Source organism: Strix uralensis, chromosome 3, assembly GCF_047716275.1.
Source record: "Strix uralensis isolate ZFMK-TIS-50842 chromosome 3, bStrUra1, whole genome shotgun sequence".
NCBI classification, from domain to species: domain Eukaryota; kingdom Metazoa; phylum Chordata; class Aves; order Strigiformes; family Strigidae; genus Strix; species Strix uralensis.
In genome coordinates this window covers 11,327,541-11,351,756 of record NC_133974.1, presented here as the reverse complement: position 1 = coordinate 11,351,756, position 24,216 = coordinate 11,327,541, and the positions used below count along the sequence as shown (strand labels likewise).

The 24,216-nt window shown below is 43.2% G+C and overlaps 1 protein-coding gene across 1 annotated transcript in view; it reads right to left on the bottom strand.

The window, feature by feature from the left end:
• Positions 1-2,265: 2,265 nt before the first annotated feature.
• The window catches only part of LOC141941604 (uncharacterized), a 30,763-nt gene continuing 8,812 nt past the window's right edge, over positions 2,266-24,216 (bottom strand). Inside the window, exons 3-12 of the mRNA XM_074864578.1 lie at positions 22,450-22,509; positions 21,361-21,451; positions 19,844-19,912; positions 17,764-17,979; positions 16,218-16,292; positions 14,528-14,626; positions 7,375-7,481; positions 6,528-6,647; positions 4,956-5,085; positions 2,266-4,493 (exon numbers count right to left, since the gene is read on the bottom strand). Coding sequence (XP_074720679.1) covers positions 4,438-4,493; positions 4,956-5,085; positions 6,528-6,647; positions 7,375-7,481; positions 14,528-14,626; positions 16,218-16,292; positions 17,764-17,979; positions 19,844-19,912; positions 21,361-21,451; positions 22,450-22,509 — 1,023 coding nt within the window. The 3' untranslated portion in view covers positions 2,266-4,437. The remainder of the gene's footprint in view (positions 4,494-4,955; positions 5,086-6,527; positions 6,648-7,374; positions 7,482-14,527; positions 14,627-16,217; positions 16,293-17,763; positions 17,980-19,843; positions 19,913-21,360; positions 21,452-22,449; positions 22,510-24,216) is intronic.

The following is a 24,216-nucleotide window of genomic DNA, read 5'->3' as shown; positions in this document are numbered from 1 at the left end:
TTTGTTTCTGAGACTAATGCATTACAGTGTCTTTTCAGTACGGGAGGACGCTTCCTTTGCAGATGAGAACATCTGCGGAGCTGAATGTCAGGGATGGCACATGCTGGAAAGTTCAATTTGCCTTGAAAAGACCCCTGGGTATGGTTCAGTACAATCACAGAAGAAGGACAAGATTTCCTGTATCTGCTCTTTGTAGCCCATGACTTAAAACCCCCTCTCTCCTCACAAGGAGCCAGCTACTCTTAAAAAATAGTCGGTATTACGGAGCAGGCCTGTGTTGTTAGCATAGTAAATAAATTGTTTTCTGCCAAGCAATTAGCATGTCTGCCTGATACTCAGCTCATGCAGATATGTCAGCTGTGCCACTGATCTGCAGATTGGGTGGAACCTTGATAATTATAGATGATTACAATGATCAGTTGCAGATAATTATGGAACAGCAGGCCAAATTCCTCTCAGCAGTTGGCCCACTTAACCCTGATGGTGTTACACCGGCGTTTGAGCGTGAAACAAAGCTTCAGCTTCTGCATCTGCATACTGCAGTCTGTCTATGAGTAAACACAGCTTTATAGGTCAGGAGTTCATCAATTACAGCATTAACCACATCTTAATGCCTGAGATACCGTCTCATGGACCCATCTCTTACGGATATGGCCCTATTATTAGGGATATAGCCAATCTTCCACCTTCAAAATGCTTCCCACAAGAAAGAGCATCATTACAAAAATAGAGCAGCAGGAGTTTAAGAGAAAGTTGAAACTTAAAGCACTGTATTTCATCATTTGCAGCTGCTGCTGTAACAATTAATTGCTTGCTCATAACCAGATCATAGGTGTTCTCCCAGCCACACTTCATCCCACCTCCCACGCCAAGGCTGCTCCAGAGGCTTGATTTCCAGCCGCTGGGCTCTCTGCAGTCACAGGGAGAGCTTTTGGCTGTTCCTGAGGCATGTGCCATTCAAGCAACTAATAAGTTGCTTAGGGAGAAGGCAGGGGAGCCAACTGGATCTGGCCCATGAACTGGCAATTAAGACTACACTGGGTTGATGCATGACTAAAGAGAGGCTACTCTGGATTTACCCTTCTAAGGGATAAGTTACGTGGAGAATAAAAACGTTCAGCTATAGCACAAGTAATGCTACAGCTTGTTGTAGGGATGTTGTATCTCCTGAGGACTTATGCTAGTCTCCAGCTAGTAAAGGTCAGCGACTAGGAGAATGAGTGTATCAAGTGCAATTGTTTAACACTCTCAGTGCCAGAAGCAGCATAGCAGCCTGATGATCTGCTCCAAATGGTTAATTCTCACAGAAGAGAAGAGGACACGTCTTAAAAGCATAGAAACCAGAGAGTAGCCTGGACACGCAGTGATGAAAGGAAGGGGAATTTCATAAGGGGCTCAAAGGTCTGCTTTTCAAAGGTGCTGGTCATCTGCAAAGTTGACCTGTTAAGCTGAGTGATGATTTTTCAGTGTCTGAGGTCTAGGAAGTAAAAGAATGGAAGTTAACAGCAGTTGCTGAGTGCTCTGTGTTTTGGTTTGGTTGTTTTTTTAAACTCAGTCCATTCACTGAGGAACCAGACAGACTTTCCCGTCCCTGGGAGACGTGTAGCAGCAGTGCTGGGGGATGTGCCACAGAAAGGCTCACGGCGCTACCGCAGCCGTACCAACCAAATAGTGCCCAACACCCTTCCTCACTACTTGCAGCAGTGGTACCGATGAATCACACAAACAGGACCCTGCCTCCAAATTTGCCCTGAAGAGAGCTTTGCAATTATTTAGGAAAGCCTATGATCAACAGTATTTAGTTGTAGGGGTGTATTTTCTTTGCCTGCATTAGAGTGTGGTATTAAATAATGTGCTGCTATAAACTACTGACTGTATATACCCATCCGTATTACGGTGATGACTTCCCATCTGTGAAACAGTGGAGCCAGAAGAAAAACACAGGTCTCCTGATACCACTGATGTCAGTAACAGTGGTACTGATCATTTGACAGAAAAACTGGGTAATATAATTTACTGCTGTTTGTCATCAGCACCATAGTCAATTTGTCAGTGTTACAGGTGTTGGTTGTTCTTTGACTCAACAACAGAAGATTGTAATGAGAATTTCCTAAACATGAAAGGGTTCAAATGAAGGAAATCTTTTAAAAAACATTTACAGTACCTCTTTAGAAGCTTGAAAATGAAATGTTTTTAGCCAAAAACATGGTCTCTTACTCACACACATACAAACTAATTAAATAAAATTATTCATGACTGCTGGTCTTTGGGCAAAAGTTCTGATTTTTTTATTATAAAAACAATGAACATTTGAAATACTGTCACATGTTGAAATAAAATATAATTACACAGACATCAAAAAGTTTTCAAGCAGATATAGAGAAAAAAAGCAGAAGCAATCTGGAGTCTACCAATCTTGTGAGCTTCTCTTTATCTCCTTCATTTTTTTTTTTTTTGGATGACAGAGGTTATCTTCAATGCTAAACAAAGACCTTGGGCAACATCCTGGCCCCAATGAGGTCAATGAATGTTTTCCATTGGCTTCAGAGATAGCAGAACTTTACTCATTACCCACATACTCATTAACACATCTTCTAAATCCTTGAACTTGCTGTACTTGTTTCTCCAGTGAGGCTATGTATTTTCTTGTTATGCATCTGCTCCAAACCAGTTACTTTCCAGATAAAAGCTCTTTGGTTTATTCAGTCCATTCATAAACTGCCTATATTTCCCCTACACTGAGACACAAACACCAAGACTTGCAGATTCTAGACACTTAGTGGGCTGCTAAGTGGCATCAGTTAAGATTACCCCTTACCCATCTGTCTGAAACAATCCTGCTGTGCTAAATTTCAGGGCATACTGTACAGCTAGCTACCCCAAAAATCGCAGTACAAGGGAACTGCCCTTTAACATATAGTAGCTAAACTCCAAACACAAATACATTGCTGCAACTAATTGCTCCTCTGAAGGACACAGCTGCTTTGACAGCTGTGCAACAGATGAAGGCTATCGGGTAAAAGTGTTGAGCTGCAGGTAAAGCTCAGACAAGCCAGCATCAGGGACTGGGTGGCTGTGATGGCAGAAGCACAGAGCTCTCCTCTGGCTCAGTGACGCAAACAGGAGTGCTGCTGTAGGGCTTTAAAGCCATTAACATCCCTGGTTACTCAGTGTCCTGTGTGAAATGAGTTTCACAGCATCAGCCCAATGCCTACAAACTGAACGTGTATACGTTTAACATGCATTAGTACCATAATCTTCCCACACAGTCTCCAAAGGCACAAAGTCAAATGCAGATGGAGATTTGACAATCACTATCTCATCCTTCAAGGCAGCACTTCTAGGAGGGGTCAGGTGGAGGCACAGTCTCAGGACCATCTGAAGAAACCCTCACAGCTAACGCCAAAGCTGCTGCTCCTCTAGGGATAAAGGGCTTCAGCTTTTAGTGGTGTCAGCTTGGTGTTATTTATAAACCACAACATTCAGCTGTATCCCTCCTCCATATTATAAACCCTCTGATGATGAGAAATACACACTCTTCAATAAATATTAAAATGACATTTCAAAAAAATTCATTCACAAATGTAGTTTATATTAGAATATTTAAGTAACAAAATGATAAAAACTTCCAAACATCAGATTAAGAAAAATTATTTCAAAAAGTTACTTCAGTCTACTATAAGTACAAATGCAACATGCTTTGGACATACAGACTTTAAACTTTAGCCCACCATGAAATCTGAGGAGAAAAAAAGGGTTTAGACCATCTTTCCATATAAGTTTAAAACCTCCTTTAGAAATTTCCCCTTGTGGAGCAAGGTAGTCTGACGTGGGGTGAAAAGTATAAATATGTCAAGGTACGAGGCAAAAAGCTGACTGTAGCAGCCAACAAGGATTTAAAAGATTCAGGAGGTTTGAGAACAATCCATGTTATTCTCCCTTTGTCTCTGAACAGCGCTTCCTTCTGTACATTACTAGCCTGTTGATGAGCACCTCTGCAAAAACGCCAGAGGAGACCAGACTAGCCAGTGGACTCTCCATGAAAATTAAGTACAATCACGGTCAGGTACATCCCAACCATTTCTACAATGGCATATAACATTACAAGTTGACAAACAACATGACAGTGAAAAACTGAAAGGACTTAATGCAACCAGTCAAAATCCATTCAACAGCTTTTAATCAAGGGCAGCAGTTTGTAATGAACAGCCACACTGTTTCAACGCCACCTCCTGTGCACAGCGTGCTCATTCTCTCCGTTCTCTCACACACTCACGCTCTCTGGCTCACTGCTCCTCTTCTCTTCCTCCCGCTGGGAGGTCTCCTAGAGCCTCTCTTTACTGTGGGGTCAGCGCAGCATCGCAGAAAGCAGAATCCTTGCAGCTCATCAGCATGCCTGCCCCATTGGGTTGTCACTCTGGCAGCCGCACAGCTCCCTCAAGTCTCTTTCTTCATTTTCTTCCTCTTCCTCCTCTCCTTTTTTCCAGGTATGTCTGTCATACAAACAACAGGGGCCAGTGCACAAACCTTCCACGTGCAATCATGTCCCTGGGAACTGCTGGCTTTCTGCCTGAAGAAGGGTATTTTGGGGTTCTTAGATGTGTTTTACAGGGGCCACCTACTTAACAAAGATAATCCAAAGTCATGGGGAGGGCTTTGAATATTTTTAGTGGGCTCTGACTCACACATACATTTGCTTCCGTTTCACATTTAAAAGTGCTGTGCAAAAATTACTCCCACTAAATGGAATAGCAATTTTGCTCATTAACTCTGGCAGGAGGAGGAACAGGTATTTGTCACAGAAAGAAATATAACAGAGCCTCTCTAAGAATTAACACATACAGCTAAAGGAGAAGCATTCGCATATTCACGTAAAAATGCATCTGTGAACGCTTCTCAGATTGCGCATTATTCTGAAACCAAAATTCATCAGATGTGCAAAAACAATCGCTTACCGTTATTGGGTGAATTATTAGCAACGTCCAAGGATTTTTTTAAGGAAGCACAGACTGCATCACTGCTATGTTTTGTAGATATCAAGTCCCTTGGGCCTTCTTCCATTCTTGTTTCCAAACCTTGCTGGGGCTTAATTGAAACAATATGCTTCACTAAGCATATGAGTTAAACGAAGCATATGCGAGTACAAAATATGAGAGAAAATGTCATTATTGGGGGGAATTAGGGTATTTAAAGAAACTGCAGGACAAATTAGGTTTTAAATGATTAGAATATTCTGGCACATCATCTACCCACCTCCTGTTTATTTGTTTTAGAAGGGATTAAAGTGTTGAAATTGTCTTTCATTACCATCTTTCCCCTTGTTTCCCCCAGTGAATAGAAAAACAGCAGGATATATTGAGGTGAAAATACTGTAATTGTATAGTGAGACTGAAGACTAAGATGTGCCCACTGACAGCTAAATGACCACAGTCCACAGAAATACTAGAGGCAGCACAGGGAGTGTGATGAGCACCTTTGTATATCTGGCTTCATAAGTAATTTAATTTTTTAATGTCCATCTCAGAAGGATGAGCTTGCACAGCAGCAGACACCAACATTTGGGGCTGATGTACAACATGAGCTCCTCCTGGCCCATCATAAACATGCCAGAAGAAACAGTGCTGTGCTGAGGAGTCTGAACAGCACTATTAAGATTATTCATTAAGGACAAAGCTAAAGCAACTAATTGGATGTGCAAGAGAGAGAGTGACCTGGCAGCACTCCGGTAACTGATGTGCTGTCCTAATGACCATGTGGATTGTGGTCAGCGAGTTAGTTAAAAGCTTCTCCCTTAAAATGGGAGCATCACGAGTTCAGGGAGCAAAATTGTCCCAAGGATCAGGAGAGACCACAGTGGGTATGAGGGGAAGACAAATGATACTACGCAGCTGTACGAGTCCAGAACAACATATTCAGTGACAAGTGAATGAAAAATAATTAGGACATTTTGGGGGTCCCACCCCTCCACCATTTCTCATTTCACTGAGCAGCAAGGACATCACAGCCAAGGACTGATCCAAAACCCAGTCGACACTGTTCCTTTGTACTTCCCATCCCAAATGAGCTGACATTTTCCGCAGCCTTTCTCTGTTGCACTCAGACATTTTACACTCAATAAGCTTTTCAGTGCTATAACATTAGTCTACCTTTATCTTCACTGGTTTTTGGGAACCATTATTGTTAATATCTCCAGGTGACCTTCTGCCATAGATAAAACACAGCCCAGTTGTACACTGAACTTGGAGTGCATTTGCCTGAGAAAGCATTTTTTCTTCCATGATTAAAGCCATCTGCTCCTCTCTGCATTGCAAAATCAAACCGTTTTGTAAATATGTTAGGGAATACCATGTTGCAAAAACTCACTGTGTTCACCCTTCTTTTATGGGAGGGCAGGGAGGAAAGAGAAGAGGAAGCCAGAAGATGGACAGGAAGAAAAGCCCCCCTTAGGTCACATCATCTTAATGGAGAAGACATCCCCCTCTGCTCTTGGAAAACCAGACGCTACCCTGGGAGTACAAAATACTCACATGCCTCAGTCCAGCTCCACCCCTTGCTTCCTTCACTTCAGTTTTCTTCTTCTTCCGCTGTGTTTTGCTTTCGAGTCCAGAAAGGCAGAAATGAATGCCTGCTTTGCCTTTTGGCAAATCCTGAAAGCATCAGAGATTTTATAAGAAGAGGCCTAATTTTATAAGAAGAGGCCTAAGACAGCTGATTCATGTTTTTTTCAGGAAAACTGATTACCTCCAGGAGTGTGTGCTGACAGTGTACAAGCAGGGTTTCTCTCTGGATAAGGTACACACCTCAGCTTAAGACAGCTGTTTGCAAAAAGCTCAGCACGCTCTTTGCACTGCTGCCAAAGAAGGACATTCTCCTGAGCTTCTACAAAGCAACTAAACAGCAAGCCTTCTGCTTCTACCTCTCCACCCAAGCTATGACTGTATCACTATCAGCAAACCCTCTCAAATAAATATGTCCCAGCTGCCTGAGATGGTGTGAAGGCTGGTGTCAGCTGTGGACTCTACACCTCTTTTAAGCTGCAGGTATTCAGGAAGGTCAGCAGCAGTAGAAAGAGTGCATTCACATAAGATGGCAAACACCCGATGTTTGCTGCTCAGGACAGCAATGCAATCAAGATGATGAACCCCCAGAACCAGCCAACTCCCAACTCATCTCACACATCCTGCAAGTGTGTCTTCCAGCTCCAGCTATCTCAGACATGTCAGGGGAGTGACCACGCCAAGCACCTCATCCCAGCATGAGAAAGCTCCCACAACCAGACAAGCCCAGCTCTAGGGGTGAACTCCACACCCCAGTCTGGCTGAGACTGACCCCAGTGGAGCAGGTCTCCCCTGGTCATCAGCACCACTGCCTCACCTTCTCCTTCTTGTCCCCTGTCTGATGCTCCTCATCTCCTGTCCAGTTTCCCCACTCTTCCATGGGAGCCTTCCAGTCAGAGTCTAGGTCAATCGCTGAAGGATCTTCTATTAAGACAACATATGAATGAGTTATGTTCAAATCCATACTATTTCCCAGGCTCACACTAGTAACACAAATGCTGCAAAGAATATCTGTCATCTTTCTACTTGCCAGTGGGATGTCTGGATGTGCATGTATGCACATGTGTCTTCAACATATTAAAAAAAGTATACATTGACTGCTAATTCACAATTAGTGACTGCACTCTTCAGGACAGGAGGAAAATTAAAGAATGTCAGAAAAACACACACAGGAACAAAAACCCTTCCAGCCCTTCCAGCCTGCGCTTCAAGAAAAGAAGCTTTACAAAACTAATAGCATGGCTTGTCAAACATTTTCTTCTAATTTCATGGAGAAGGATTCAGGCATAACCAGAAACATTGGCAGACACAGCAGGGTCTTCCACTCACTGCAACACACCATCCTCAGGGCAATTATTTGTATGGAAGAGTAATATTAGCAAAGGATTTGTGCATTTGTTAATGCTCATTGGTGTTTTCTTTCCTATAAAAAATTAGAATCAAGTGCATTCTTGACTTTATCTTCCTTTTCCATTTTCTTTTCTTGAATGTAAGCCAGAAAGTCACCATCACAGCATCGATTTCCAAAGCTCCCTAACATGCAACTCTAAATATGCATGAAACAGGTAACACCTACCCTGCATCAATTCTGATCATTTCATGGGGTCTAGGCAAAAAACTTTTGAAAATCTTTTAGGTTTCTGTACCTGGCAGAATCTGGTAGCTTTGAAAATCTGGCCACAAGCCCTCAGTTGCCTCTCCACAAAGCATGGCAAATTGATCCTCAGGCAAGAAGGCAAAACAGACCAGTCTAATTCCTTTGCCCAAACTGAATGAAGTGCAAAAACGCAGATAAATCAGCATAAGATGTTGAAAGGACCATTTGATTATTTTTTAATGGTTTGAATGTAACAATCTTAAATATTATCCTAACAGGGAGAAAGACTTTGAAAACACAACATATAATAATAACTTTTAGCTGATCGCGTCTCTTAAAATAAGAACAAATACAAAAAAGTCCCAAGCTGGATGGATAAACTTCTAGTTGAAGCAGGGCCAAAACCAAAAGCATTCTGGGGATGATAAAAGAAAACTGTTTCCAAAAAGTTGCTCTGTTGAGTTTGCTGCCAAATGTTATAAACGTGATTATAAACATCGTTCAAGTTTCTCGGTTTAAAATCCCTGTCCTGTACATAGACAGTATTTCTTTCCTTCTTCGAAAGGGATAGGAACAAGTATTTTTGCATGCAATCTCAATAAAATTATAGTCTAAGTATTTTAGGTAAATGAATGCATCTATATTTGAGAGATGCACAAAACACGTGAATGAGTTAAATGTCTGAAGAACAGTTTGTGTAAGCTGTATCATCGGATAGCATCACCAAAAAGCTTCTGCTGCTTCTCCCCAGTTTACCTGAGGGTCTGGCTCACAAATCCTGGAGGATTTAGCTGTCGTGGTTGAAGGCAATACCAACCTGCACTCCCCATCCCATAACTATGCCACAAGGTCCATCAGGGTGAGGACACAGCAAGTCCCAGCTCCTCAGCCTGTGCAGTGCACACTCTGCCTCTGCACTAATGCACTACAAGTGTGCCATGGCAGCAAAAAATAAAGGCAAAACCATGCTGCTACTGCTAAAGAGGAGGCAAATTTTGGCTACCAGGAAGGTACACAGCATGACACAGGGACTGGTGAAATGGCACCGAGACTTCAGGAATGGCAGTCCCTCCTGAGCTGCATGGCAGCAGCTCTGCCACAAAACGGACTGTAACTTAAGGAAGACACACTGGAAACCATGACTGTCATTTTTACTTAACTTCTGATCTCTCAGAAAATATATTTATGTATTTATTTTTAAGCATGAAAATAGTTTTAATGGCCAACTTCCTGCAATGGGCTTACATTCATGATTCTTTGCCCTTGTCATGCAGGTAGGCATGAAGCTTGGCCAGGCAGCAGTGACTCTGCCTTGTCTCAGAACTACTCTTCCCAAAGCACTATGTCCGAGGGGTGTTTAAAATCAACTCAGAGTAAAATTAAGTGCGATATAAGATTCTTTACAATTTGTTGGATTTGATGGGAAAATTGGATTAAATGTACTTATCCTAGAGGTCTGGTTTACAACCTTTCCTGTTGTGTAGCATATTTCCCTTCTACAGTGACATCTCCTGGAATGGCTTTAAACTTTGAATATTGTCTAATATTTTTAAATCAGCAACTGGTTATACTTGGGTCATAAATTCTTTCACAGGCTAAAACTGGTCAGTAATTCCTTCAGTAGAAGAAAACCATGACCACAAAAAGGAATGTGCTGTACAGCAGCAAGTACTCCTGCTCCCCTGATGGGTTTGGCACTAATGGAGATGATCTCTCCCAGCACATCTATAGACCAACATTTTGGTAATTCCTGCTGTTCATTTTTACAAAAGTGGTACTGTTAAATTCCATTTTCCAACTAGGTTCTTGCTTGCAACCCACCTCTGTCCCCCAGCAGCTCCACACAGACCAAGCTGTATTTTTCTGTTCCCTGCTGGCAGCAAACATGTCCCATTTGCAGCATGCATTTCAGGGCCAAGGTGATTTCCACATACCCCACATAATGAAGATACTTCTAAGATCCTGAAGGGCACTACATTAAAGGTGTCGTCAGAAATCAGGGAGGCTGCCAGCACCTCTGCAGGCAGAAAATCTATCCCAGTGCCAACCACCCAAATGCCCTTGGTCTCCAGCTGCCTGGGCAATGCCAGGGAGCAGCCGGCTGCACCCTGGGAGGTATTGGGGAGCAGGCAAACAGAGCGCCATAGCAGCATGATCTGGTCAAAGGAGACAGTCAACGGGTTCTCTATGCCAGCTGATAGATAGGGTAAAGTAGAGTACTCTACAGGCTGAACCTAATTATCTGGCCTGGAAAACAAACCTGGAAACTACTGCAGCAAAACTCTGTGTCACCAAGACAGGGATTAAAACATTTCTAGTCCAGAGTTGTAGGTTCGGATTCTATGCTATCAGCATCCGTCTTTGGCATGATCTTCCCCAATATGGTCAGCAGAAACCTAAGGGAAAGCAACCCTTCATCTGGCAGCGCAAAATCGTCAGTGGGCTGCGTATTGTCTATGGCACTAAGTCCTTCTGTGGCTGCTGTAGAAAACCCATCCCTTTGCAAAGGGCAGTTGGCTGTAATTAGCACGGTTCTAACCCAAATCCTTTCTGAGCCCTCACTTGTAGAGCAAGTGAAATCCATTCAGTGCAAATAGAGAGACAATTTCCAGTCTGAAGCTTGTATTTATGTGTTACAGGTCAAAATTTCTACTACCAACAGCTGGATGTGGGAGTCCCTCATTTGGCACCTTCCTCCAGCATAATTCAGTAGATGCAAAAATATCAAATAAATCCCAGACTGAAGATTTCTTTTAATTGAAAGAAGTTGCTTATTCCCATGAAACAAAAGAATTAAAATTCATTTTAACCCCAGGACAGAAGGAAGGATAGGAGTCAGGAGACATGGGAGCTTTCTGAAGGTTTCAGTGAAAATCTGCCTTGGCAATCAAGAAGGATTCATTGGGAAGATGCCAAGTCACAGGTAAAAGGACAGTCCTTATGGTCATGAGATGTGCTGCATTTGTGAAGCAGAATGTGCATCTTGTGAGACTGCCCTGCACTGTTGCCAAAGCACAGGTCCACTACACTCGGAAGCAGATGCACGGGATAAAATTAGTATTTGCTAGCCTTGGAACCAGACACAAGCGCTCTACAACAGCCCAGCCGGCCGCACTGTGCAGGTCACACACTTTGTAACAGCAAAACCAGCCACAGCCTATAATGCATTTTGTGAGGCAGCTAAGCATAAGTACATAAATGTCACCAAAGGGGCAGCAGCAGCCATGTGGTATAGGTGCACAAAGGCAGTATTGGGAAACACCTGCAAGCAGTAAAGCTGTTGAAGTGGAGCACAGGAGGAAGAGCAGGAGGAGCCAGAACAACCTTGCAGAACAAGCAAGAAAGGTGCCTGGCGAAACCAGAGCAGCTCCCAGGCTCTAAAATAAAATGAATTATGCCAGGAGCAGAAGAGATTAACCCCTCTTTATTTTCTCTTTGTGGCAGGGATGAAAAGTATGCAAACACTAATGATGAGCAGGGAAAAATGAAGATGAAACAAGTTCCTCACTTTGGGGCCTCCTTCTCTCATGGAAGAGTCCTGGCCACCTCAACCTCCTGGTGGGACTGCAGGAACTGCAGCCATCAGTGCTAACCATGTGGCTTCAGCTCCAAGACACTGAATAGCCCTAGCTAATGAAGGCTTAGATTGCTAAGGACTGATTGTTTGAATATGCAGAGACAATGGGTGATGACAGAGTCATGATCCTGTAATGAGGATTACAGAATTGCTGAGGTTGGAAGGGGCCTCTGGAGATTGTCTAGTCCCACCCTGCTGCTCACAGCAGGCTCAGCTACAGCAGGTTGCTCAGGGATGTAGCCATCTGGATTTTGAGTATCTCCAAGGGTGGAGACTGAAACCTCTCTGGGCAACCTGTTCTGCTGCCTGACCAGCCTCACCATTAAAAAAAAGCTTTTTCCTACGTATACATGGAATTTCCCATACTTCATTTCATACCCACTGCCTCTTGCCCACTCTCTGGGCAGACCAGAGGCAACCACCCCATCAGGAGTTCATACACATGATGGACTCTGCTGGACCCACTCCAGTATGTCCATGCCCATCTTGTACTGGGGAGCCCAGAACTGGGCATACATTCCTGATGTAACAATGATTAAGAATTAACCATTGTCAATATGTATCATAAATGTCAACCTAGCAGTGTGTTGTTTTGAAACCAGCCCGAGTTATCAGTCTTTTAAACACTTCCATATCACAGTGACCACTCATTTCCCTTACTAACGCCCTCTCTCTTTCTATGTGTATAAGCTTTCAGTTGCGATAACACTTAAGCCTCAAACCTTTTGTGGGTTAGGCTGTTGTTATTACTACTGGTACTTCACAAAAATATAACCCAATGCAGAGTGGGGAGCTGGCCAAGGCTGCTCCGTGAGCTGGGGCAGAGGCAGGAGTCCAGCATCCAGCTCCTTCTTCTGTACCAGCCCATCATGGAACAAAGAGACTCATTAAATGTACTGATCTGGATTTGATAAAATGACCCCAGCTCATATTCAGGTTATGAATGGCATTTTTTTTAGTTCACAGGCCTGCAAGAGCTAACAGGCCTTGTTTAACTGTCAAAGAGCTCATTTTGCCTGCAGCGCAGACCTTAATGCCAACCATTACCTCATCTAAATTCAGGGAATACGTGTTCGTGACACTCCCCTCTGCATCAGTATCAAGGCTGATGATTCAAAGGAAAAAAATTACTACTACTAAGAAGCTGTAAGGCAGGCAGAAATCCTTCCACTTCTGCTTTCGATCAAAATGCTTTTGCTCCTACGTTTGCAAGAGCAAGCTGCTGAATTTGCTCCTATCTGTTCTGCTCTCAGACAGACACGATACTGAAAAAGCGGAGCTCTGCCTGTCTTTGCAACTGCAGATCAAATCCAGAGTGTGCCAAGTGTGACATGTGCTAAATGCAATGCACGGAAACGCTGCTGAAGAGCTACCTACATTGCCTCCCTCCTTCCCGCGCAGGCAAGCCTAGGCTCAGAAGTTACAAAGGGCCGGGCGCTCACCAGCAGCAACGTGGGGGTAAACAAACACAGCACTAAGGGAAGGGAATGCTTGGTGTTGGGGTTTTTTGTGTGTTTTTTGGGTTTTTTTAAAGCAAACTGTTCTATTTATAAAATCCTGTGTTGGCCAAACTGGTGTGTCTGCTGCAGAGTCTCAGTTACTGCTGGGCAGAGAAGCAAGATGACCGCAGTCTTTTCTCCTCAATGCATTCAGCCACTCTGGGTTCTCCTGTAGTTAAGGCAATCAGAGCAGCTAGAGCAAGAAGGGGTCTGCTTGGCTTGTCAGCCATCATTCCTGCAAGAGCAGGGTAAGGCCTCTCAACAACAGGGGTATAAATAGATACTTCACTCAATCCTGACCAAAAGGTCAAGAGAAAAGGCCATCTAATACCCACCACTGTTCATGCCAAATTATTCCAGCCACTCAGGACTCATGCTGGCCTTTCAAATAGATTCTAAAAGTAAAAAAAAACCCAACACATTACCAGTCATAAAAAGACTGAAATCCTCATTGCCACAGGCCACTGCAGTAGGATCCTGCATCTGGGTTCTGGGTATTAGAGGAAATTTTAAGTTCTGGCAAAGGTACCTCATGCTCTCGCAGCGCCCTGTGCTCCCTGCGGCTCTTCCCCAGCCACCCCACTGAGCCCAGGCTGGGGGCTGCCTGGAAAGGGGCCACTCAGCTCCACCTTCCCCACCCAGTGATGGGAGGGAGGGAGGGAAACACAATGCTTCAGCTATGAAAACCAAACCCAACTTTGAATTCATTTCACAAATTCAGTAATCTGAGATGATTGCTAACACGTGGGGCTTTTTTGAAGCACAGAGCCTATACTGTTGCTTCTGGCTCAGGAAGTCCCTGACCACGCTCTGCTGGGTGTGGGGAGGGATCGCCCTGTGCTTGCTTTGCTCCTGTGCTTATCCACCAGCAGCTGCTATGTGCAATTGTTGGAGAGAGGACACCGGGCTACAGGAGCCTTCAGAGAGCCTCCCCACAGCTCATCTGTCTGCCCAGAAGCTCTAATTACACTTTGCACAGCAGTATGCACCGAACAAGACTGTACCTACTGCATCCCTTTTTTGTCACCTTCTAAGTAAAAAGATAAATAAAATACACATTCTTGCCCTTCTCAAGAGTCCCACGCAGGGTGCCTACTGCTCTGACCGAGCTCACAGCAGCTCTGGGCACCTGCCCAAAATCAGACTCAGACTGAATTTCTCCCTTACCTCTACCAGCCTTGTGCTAATGAGCTACAATGGAAGTGGAGCCTGATTTTTGAGGCTTAGGAAACAGACTGAAAAAGGTATCAGCATTAGTACACTTGTCTTTCAATAGGAAAAGAGCAAAGAGGTGTACCCTGCCCCTGCCATGCGTCATCTGCGGGGAGGAAAGTCGAGCTGGCGTGCCAACAGCATCTGGAAGGACTGTCCTCGGATGATTTATTCTTCACGTTATCTGCATACAGGAAAGTGTCTTTTTTAAAAATAAAAACAAACAAAAAAACCCAAACCTAAAAGGTAATCACATAGGTATATTCATATTATTAAAACCAATTAATTGTGCCTTTATCTGCTCACTATGTCATGATGCCTATGTAATTTAAGCCACACATTAATCTATGCTGATCATAACAATGGATTTATTAATGAAAGCTGGACGAGGACACTACATGCATAAGTTATTAAAAACAACCCACTCAGGAGTGGCTACACTGACAATATTCAGAGATGTAAACTGCTGACACATCTCTGTTGGGAAAGTAAGAAGGGAGCTATAGTTCCTGCAGAACAAAAGCTGTATCCAGTGTATCCAGCTCCAACTCACACCGCCTTCCGTGAGAAGGCTTCTGCTCATTCTAACAGAAATCCATAATTACCAAATGAATTACTCCAAGAAAGAGCACAGATGAGAGCTGCTGAAGGAAAAATAAGTTAGCCTTTTTTTCATTAAACAACTAAAACAACCAGTAGGATTCACATGACTCCCTGAATGACTCCCCTTAGCCCCTTTCTAAGGCCTGTACATAACAGACCAGTGTTTTCTTAATTTCTTTCATATACCAGATTTTTTTTCACATCTCGGATTTTTCCTTTCTTCCTTTCACCTAAAGAATTCCCTTTTTTATGCAGTTTGGTTCTGTATCAGCTTGATTTTTTTTGCATAAATGCAGATGTTAACAAATATTTCTTCCTGTTCAGTACCTGTACATTAGGAACTGCTTGAATCCCTGGATGCAGTGTTGGAAAATAGATGATTAAATATGGCATGTTATATTGATTACCATGCCAGGCTCTAGAAGCAAACCTCAGCATTCTGGCTTACACTGTGCATGCTGTTTTGTGCATGGATGTCTATGTATATGTACCTATGCTTGCCTTTAGCACCTCCAAAAGATTCAGGACCAGACTTTGCATTCAGCAGGTAGTTGGACCTCCAGACAAATTTGAGTTTCTGGTAGGCAGAGAGCGTGTAAACCAGGAGTGCTGAGAGTCAGGCAGTGAGAAGGACTGACAGTTGCATAGAGGCAAAGTAAAAGCCAGAAATGAGGCTCAACTTAATGCAAAACCAGGAGATGCTCCATCCTTCTTGATGCCATGCACGGAGAGGCTCAAGCTGAAAATCCCTCACTGTGCTGGAGAGGAAGCTGCTGGCTGGGCAGCCTCTAACAGGGCCTCTCCATTCTGTCCATTTGCTCCCTCCCTTGGTCTGAAATCTCTGAATTTGTTGGTCATGAGAACACAACAGAAACCTTCTGTGCAAGTAAACCTAACAGAAAGAATTTGCTGGGGAGGCAATTTTTTTTTTTTAATTTATTCCAAGATGAGACATGAGTTTGGAAAGCACTCAATAAAATGTTCCGATGTCACTCCTTAAAATGCTGGTACTCTGGATTGCAGATGCGAGCAAGCTCTACAAGGGAGAGTGACTAATGAAATGTGGCTCCAAGGGAGAAGACCCATATGTAAGCAATGAGAGTACTTTTAAGCCAAGCACCTAAGAAAGCAATAGAAGAATTCAGATAGAAGTCCAAAGACAGACCACTCACCTAACTCCCTGGACAGCTCTGATAATGTCCCAAAGGTCACAGGACAAGATTTTACTTCTGCAATATCCCATGTTCCTGCATTTAAAAAGCAAACAAACAGTAACCCAAAATGTGATGTCACATTCACAGCTGGTGACTGCAGTTTCTACCTGACACTCCCAATCTCATTACAGCCCTTCCATGTTCTCTCTATCCCAAGCCTGCTGTTGCTAGAGAAGAATCAAGCAAGGAGAAATTATCATCTTCTATGGACAGAGTCCAGCCCAGTTGCCAAGTACCCCTTCTCAGCCCTTCAAAGTGCATGCCACACAGCACGGCACTTCTCTGGACTTAATCAAATTCCTCACTCATCTGAACTGTTGTCCCCTTTATGTACAACTGGCAGAAGTTGTCATCATGTATCAGCTTGGAATTTGGCCTTTTGAAAGCATTAAAGTAAAAAATGGTACTAACATCCTCCCTCTGTCAACCCTATACTTTGCGAAAAAAAGGACTCTAGCAGAGAAAGCAACTCATGTAAGGGCAACCTAAGACCATTTTCTGAATCACCAGAGTACTGGATTACTGCTACTGAAGGTGAGTCATCATATGGCCTTATATACCAATCAATCCAGCCATCAAGCTTCATTAATCACTGAGATTGTAATGAAAATCAAGTGCTTTTGAAAATTAACCAAGAAGCAGTATTAACCACTTTAACTTTTAACTTGTAACTCTCCCATGCCACTAAGAAGTCAAGAAGAGAGACATAAAGAAAGATATAAAGGTCCAATTACCACCTAGTTATTAATTATTGGTATTGCTCTAGAATCTACAGTATCACCCACAGTAGAAATACAATGTGAGACATAACTTTGCCATAAAAATTAAACCATGATGGAAACAAAAAGTCATCAAATACCAGTGAGAGAGCTGATATCAGCATCTCCTAATCGTTAGCCTAATGACCTGGCAGTCCATCCCTTCACTGTTTTAAAGGTGTCTGAGTCTTTAGAGACACAGTTTCTCACCTCCAGATTATGCTACACAGAGAATGTTCCAACAACACAACTGAGACCCAAAGTTGCTCTAAATTACTTTTTTTGGATGCCAACAAGGGGTGAATCAGCTGGGAAGCTGGGCAAACTGTGTAGGTACAGCATAGCACTGATACAAACAGACTACTTCCAACTGTTAAATACCCAAACTGATTTAGGAATATCCTGCCTTATACTGCTTTGAAACTCACAGATACACCCTGAAGTCTAACTGATGGTTAGGTGTAAGCATCCTTGGGAGGACAGGGTTTGGTTGCAAAGGAACCAAACACTAAATACCTGTGGGTAGAAAACAACTTGCATCCAACAGGTAGTCTGCAACACAGCAGAAATTCCTGCCATAAAGACCCCTCTTTTCACATTGCTGGAAAATAAATGACAGCTAGCAGGGTTCAAAGGGGGTGAACAACACTCTGTGTGTGCAGGATGAATGTTGGTGGGGCTGTACTCTGCTGGATGCAGTAATTCATTGAGCTTTTCCTCTGCAACCCTTGAACATCAACACTCACCTACATTGGAGAAAACATCTTCTTCTGACTGGGAGGGTGCTGATTCTTCCCGTATGGCTCCTGAGGCCTTCAGCGCAGTCCCACACTCTGCCTTGGCAATGACAGCACCTTTTCCACTGCCACTGGTGTCCTCTGTGAGTGGCCACACCACTCCCTTCTCATGCCACTCAAAGGCTGGCTCAACCACTGAGCTACCCAGGGATGCTCTGCTAGGATCTTCTCAGGAATAAACATTATCACAGGGTCATCATTATTTTTAATTACAGTGAGGAGCTTGTACAGGGGAAACAACAGAGCAAAGCCTGATCTAAACCTATCAGATGTAATGGCTATATTCCAACTGAAATTATTTACAGATACAATGACAGTAAAGCAAAGCCCCTGGGATGGGACACTGAAGCAGCAAACATGTGAGAAGGAAGGCACCACACAGTCCAGCAACAAGTCCCACAGGAGATGACGCCAGACCACAGAGGCCTTGGGCATCCCTCCCTGACTGCAAGGGTGGCTCAAGGCCTCCAGTCCAGCTGGGGACCCTGAGCAGTAAAGGGAGAGAAAGAGGACAGCAGGACCTCCAAGGAAAAAGAAAGCAAACCTCTTGGATGTTGGTAGTTCAAGGCTGCTAGATAAATCAGTGCCAGGCATACGGATATTATAAATAATAACAATAATTTCCAGCATCTTTTGTTTCAAAGGACTCTCAAAGCACTTTAGGACTCCATTTTCCTGTGACTCTGGTGGGGAGGGGACCACTGCTGGCATCAACTCCACCTTCACACACCTTAATGCTGCTGCTGCTGCTTCTTCCCTGCTAGGAAACAGCAATCAGCACTCAGCAGGGTTAGGACTTCTTTCTGGAAGAGCACATTTCACTGCTTTGTAAATGTCCACACTAAGCGGGACCACCATGATCACCTGGTTGAGTCTCCTGCACAACCCGGGATTGCACCAAGGACTTCTGGTGCTTCAGCTGTGACTTAGTTTGCTGAGCTCCCTTGCCCTGGGACAGCAAAGCACTCAATGCCTGCATGGGCTTAGTGTTAAACCATGCATGGTTAACCTTCTGCACAGGCAGCTGGCACTAGCTGCCAACAGGACAACTTACATGAATAAAGCCAAATGTGGACCCACCTACTCTGCTGGAGGTCAAGTACAGACCTCAGCTCTTAAGCCCTTAAAGACTGTCATGTGGATATTTAACTCTTGAGAATCCAAACTCTTGATATTTAACTCAATATAGTCCAAATGATAAAGTGGTCCCAAAATCCCTGTATAGTTTTAGATTAAAATTTGCTGCTCACTTACCCTGATCTTCAATTTCAGTAGAGCATCTCAGAGCACTTTAAGACAGTCTTATTGCAGACAGTATACAAACACCCACATTTATCCAGCTCTGTCTCCCAATTCCAAACTTCTACCCTAGCTTCTAAATTAATATATTAAACTTACAGGTTTCTCTATTATATTAATCATTTTATCACAGCTAATTAAAACATTTCCAAATGCCTTAATTCCATGACCTGCTTTCATACAGCGGTTATAACATAATTAGTAGAAATGTATACAGGCATAAGTGAATGGCAGACACTTTGAAATCCCCAGAGGAAAAATGTGGATTGAGCACAAAACGTTGTTTCATTTTATCTCATTAGGATAAGAGTTATCCCCCCTTATAGCTGTTTACTCTAGGAAGGCCTGGACTAAAGAACCTGTTTGGAACTGAGCAAATTACACAAATTTTTATATACCCATTGTCAAAAAGCTTTGTCTATCAAGTCATGCAAAAGTGACTACTCCACATTACCCCAAAACTTTAGCAGATCTCAGATCTAACAGACATTTGCTTTCCAAGTCCTATGGGTTCTGATGAAATAATACTCTGTTTTAATGAATGCCTGGAGTAAAAGGCAAGCTCCCAAGTAAGAGCTCCCAAAGCTGTCTTTTCTTGAGGAAACAGCCTAAATGAGTGTAAAGATTTTGCTACCAAATGATGAATAGAGCAAACAGAAAGATGCTGGGAGGTGAGAAGGGGTGACAAGTCCAGCCATAACAGGTGTGTAAACTGAGCCTGTACATTTACCTTTTTGTTTCAGCCTTTCCTTCCTTAAGTGTCTCTTTTCTCGGCTGCTGATCTTGGTCTGCCAAACTCCTACAACACAGAGTAAAGTTCATTTGAAGTTAACAAGAAACTTCCTTTACTGCCTTTATTGCTTAGCACCAAGGTAAATAGCTAGCTGACAGTTTATGATGCCGGCTGTAAAAGTGACATCAGGGCAGCGAGTGCTGCCCTGGTCTTGTGCATCATCTCCCCTGCGTGCAGCCTTTGCTGTCTCTGCAGAAACATGTTACATAAGAAATCCCCATCACAAACCTGTCTGTCATGTGTCCTGACTCATGTAACTGCACATATTCTTCTGTCCTTTGTGTCAGCCTGATGTGACACCCCTTTCCCTTGGGGGAGATGTCACAACAGAGCATCAATCGCCTTGTACATCTGACAGCAGAGAGAAGTTCATGAAAATCTTAGCCGTCAAGCAAGGCTTTAATTTACGGGCTTTCTCTAGCCCTGAACGTACCCTAACACTTGTTCTGCAATGTGGAGACCCTCTGCCACACAGCCCATTTCCACACACATCCATTCACACTGATGGTGCCACATTCTGCCACATGCTCTCCATGACCCAAGAAGTCAGGGGAGGGACTGGCACAAATGGTTAATAAAGGGAAAAACACAGTCCCTGGATTTCACCAAGGCAAATACCCTTCCCCGAAGCATGTCCAAGTAACAATAACACATGAAACATTTCATCTGGCTCATCCGTTCAAAAAACCTAAACATCTGTTTGAAGAAAGCCTCTGCTGTTTGCCCTTCTCCTCCAGCAGCCTTGCAGGCACTCTGCTCCTGACACAAGGGCCCACCGGGGGGACTCCAGTCCAACAGCAGCAAGGGCTTCTCTTGCTCTTACCACCACGCTAATCACATTATAATCTTTTAAACCCAGAAAAGCTTAGAATTTGTTGTTTTCAATATGACCCTTGGTGGGGGGAGGCAGAGGGGGGGCTCATGGGATGCAGTGTATTTTCCAATTAAATTCTAGCTGTCTGAGCCTTGCTAGCCTCTGCCAGATTTCTCTGCAGATTTGCTTGCAACCAAAGATCTTGGCTTCGTTCACAGGCGTGCTAGAAATTGGATGTATATTACCCCAGCACCTTTACCCGCCTCAATCATGGGCACAACAAAACACTGCCTGAGAAGACCATAGCTTCAGCTGTGTATCAGCACGGCAGAGGCCACAGGATTAAAGAGCATGAAGACAGGACCCCACTACCCAGTGGACCTCTGGCCACTTCTGAGATGCTTCCTCAGCTGCAGATCTGCCATCCACGTGAATGCAGTAAGGACCTGAGAAATGTGGCAGGAAAGCACAAGGTCCCTGTCTGAGTAGTTATATGTAGTAATAGCTCTCAAACTGGCAATTTTTCCCCATAACATAGAATGCTAGAATAGTAGAGAAGACCTCCCTTTTAACATATTTCTTCCCATGTTATTATTCAGTAATATAAATCAGATAACAGAACAACCCAATCTTTTGTTACCTTCCTCCTCTTGCAGTTTGTCTTTTTCCACAGAAAGCAGATCTTTTGGGACCTCCTTGTCCGAGCACTGGGCTTTCCTCTTCTTCTTAGGCTACAGTATACAGGAGATACATGGCAGAAGGATAAAATAGGTATTTGTTACATTTCATCATGAAGGAAAAAAGAGTCAGGGCAATAGTTTTGAAACGGAGACCACATGGTGGTACTTAGAGAGCAGTAGGTCAATGGAGTCTTTAAGTGGGTGCAGAAGTCTTCCTGAGCAGGTTTTATTGCAAACTCCAAACCAATGAATGTTACAGATTTTGGTCTACAAAATTTGACTTACCTGCTAGGCCAGAAAGCTCACATTTTAATTCAGGCACCTACTCTACAGTAAGATTTGCATTCATCATTCCTAGTTGTCTTCCTATAAAGGAGTAAAACCTAAAATTATTTACCCCTTTTATAATCAGCCACGCTGAAAACAAGAGTTAGGACCCTGCCTATGCTTAACCAAAACACCCAACCATGGAACAGCCTACTGTTAATGAAGGTTTCTGTAGTTTACACTAATCTGAAAGGGTATAGCAGTGGCTGAGGCCGTTTTCATATGGCCTGATGAAACAGTAGAGCTAATCTTAAGACTTCAATTTTGAATGTTCTAGTTTTAACACAGCGGTTCTTGACTTTTCCAAGGCAGGATACCCCTGCTAGGAACACACTTCTTTGCCCAGGGTGGGGGCCTGCTCCTCACTTGGAAGTGGCTGTAAAACACAGACACTTTCCTCCACACCAGTAAAAGTGCTCAATACCCAAGAGAAAACCCTTGCCCAGATCCAAGGAGATGTCCCTGGAACTGAAAAACAGGAGATCCCAGCTCCCACTTCTGGGCTTGGACCATGAGACCATCCCACTTGTGGTGGCAGTGACAAGAACCACGGTGTGACTGTGCCAGATAGTTACTCAGTCTTATGTTCCTAAATCATCTCTTAAGTGCTCCAACAACAGAAACAACGAATTATCTTTAAAAAGGACTATCAAATTAGGAGCATTCTTAAAACAAGGGTCTTTTGAAAGATAATATATAAACTCTAAAACTCTTACTGGTACCTTGAGGACCTTTTTCTCTCTGGTGTTGGCTGATGTTATAAGCTGGCCATTCACTGGAACCTAGAAGATGGACAGTAAAAAACGCATTATGGAATTTATATGTGCATGTGTGTATATGTGTAAATATATATATGCATATGATTATGTTAATACATTCCTATAATACATATGATAGGCTGAAACACACAGCTAAATAACCTCCAGTACAAATCTGGGCTAGAATTTATGGCCTTGTTCCAACCTGAGTTAATTTATTCCAAATTAATTAATGTTAGCTAAACCTTTATGAATGTAAAACCAGAAACTCCACATAGATTTATTCCAAAGCAGACATATTTGTGGTTTATCCTAAGATTTGTCTAGGATCAAAGTTGTTTTTCAAACAGGGTAAGCCTGTCTTAAAAAAGCAGCATAGACAGGAGAAGGCTTATTGTAATTCTTGTTTACTGGTTGGCGTGGACCTTATGTTCCCCCTCAAGTGTATCTGACCAACTAAAAGCATAGCTTTCGTCCTACCTAGATCCTGTAAAGTAAACCATGAAAGTTTAAGAACTTTTCAAATTACAGTTTGATTTAATGTCTCGGCTGTCTCAAAATTCACTGGCAATGGCCAACCTCCAGCTACAGGGGTGGGAGGATGTAAATCTGCAGCTGAGACAGCTACAGTCCTTCAGCCTGTTAATGCTTAGCTCTTTGGTATTTTGGAGATTTTAGAGCTATTTTTCACAAATCTCAGAAAGGTCCGATTTGAAGTGCATGTTCAAGACAGTAGGACAGGCACCTGCATGCTGGCAAATGCTTCATCCCTGAAGGTGCTGGCTTGGAAACCTTGTCCAGTTACAAGCTTGTGGTGGACAAGGGTGTAGCATGGACCTAGCAGGCTGGCGTTCAACTGACACACTGCAATTATTAGGAGGGGAAGCCCCAAAATTTCGGACTGTGCAACATACTACTCTGAACACACAGACAACACCAGTTCTGGGTCTTCCAGTAAAATATCACAGTAACAGGAGCCAAAATCCCTGCCTGATTACATCAGTAATTCCACCAGCTTCAAATTAGAAGCTTAAACCAAGTGGTCCGCATCTCTTTCATCTCCCTTAGCTGTCAATTGTAAACAATATAATTGTTTACAATTATATTCTTTGCATATTCACTAGCAAAATAATTACTTCTGTGTTAAAACCCAGCACTATTTTTTAATAGTTAGCGAGGCCATCTTTGTTTTTTTCCTCCTGGCAGTCATCTCTCTTCTGAGACCCCCAGGTTCATTTACTAGACACACTCCATAAACCCCACCACAAAACAGACCATTTTCCATATCCTGCTCTGCTCAAGGAAAAAATTCCCACTCTGCCTGCAGCAGGGAAGGAAATAGCTTCTCACACAGGATGGCAGACATAAAATACAAAACCAGTGGAATTTTGGTGAAAATTTGAGCCACTCAGATATGGAAGATCTTGAGCTTACACTATTCTTTCTTTCTCAGCACATGCTTCTGTCCAATGAAATATGTGAAAATACAAATAGATCACGTCATAGTGAACAACAATTCTTATGCAATATAAAATGTTCTTGGGGGGTGACATTTCACACAGGACTTCAGAAAAACTGAATCTTATGGGATAAATATAAGAAGGGATGATTGGGTGAAGCCACACAACATGTAAGCGCAATATTCCTTTCCAATCTCCACAAACCCTGGTGATTTCCCTGTTCTCATAAGGAAATTTTCACCATTTCCTAAAGGCTTTTCAAATGGACCTC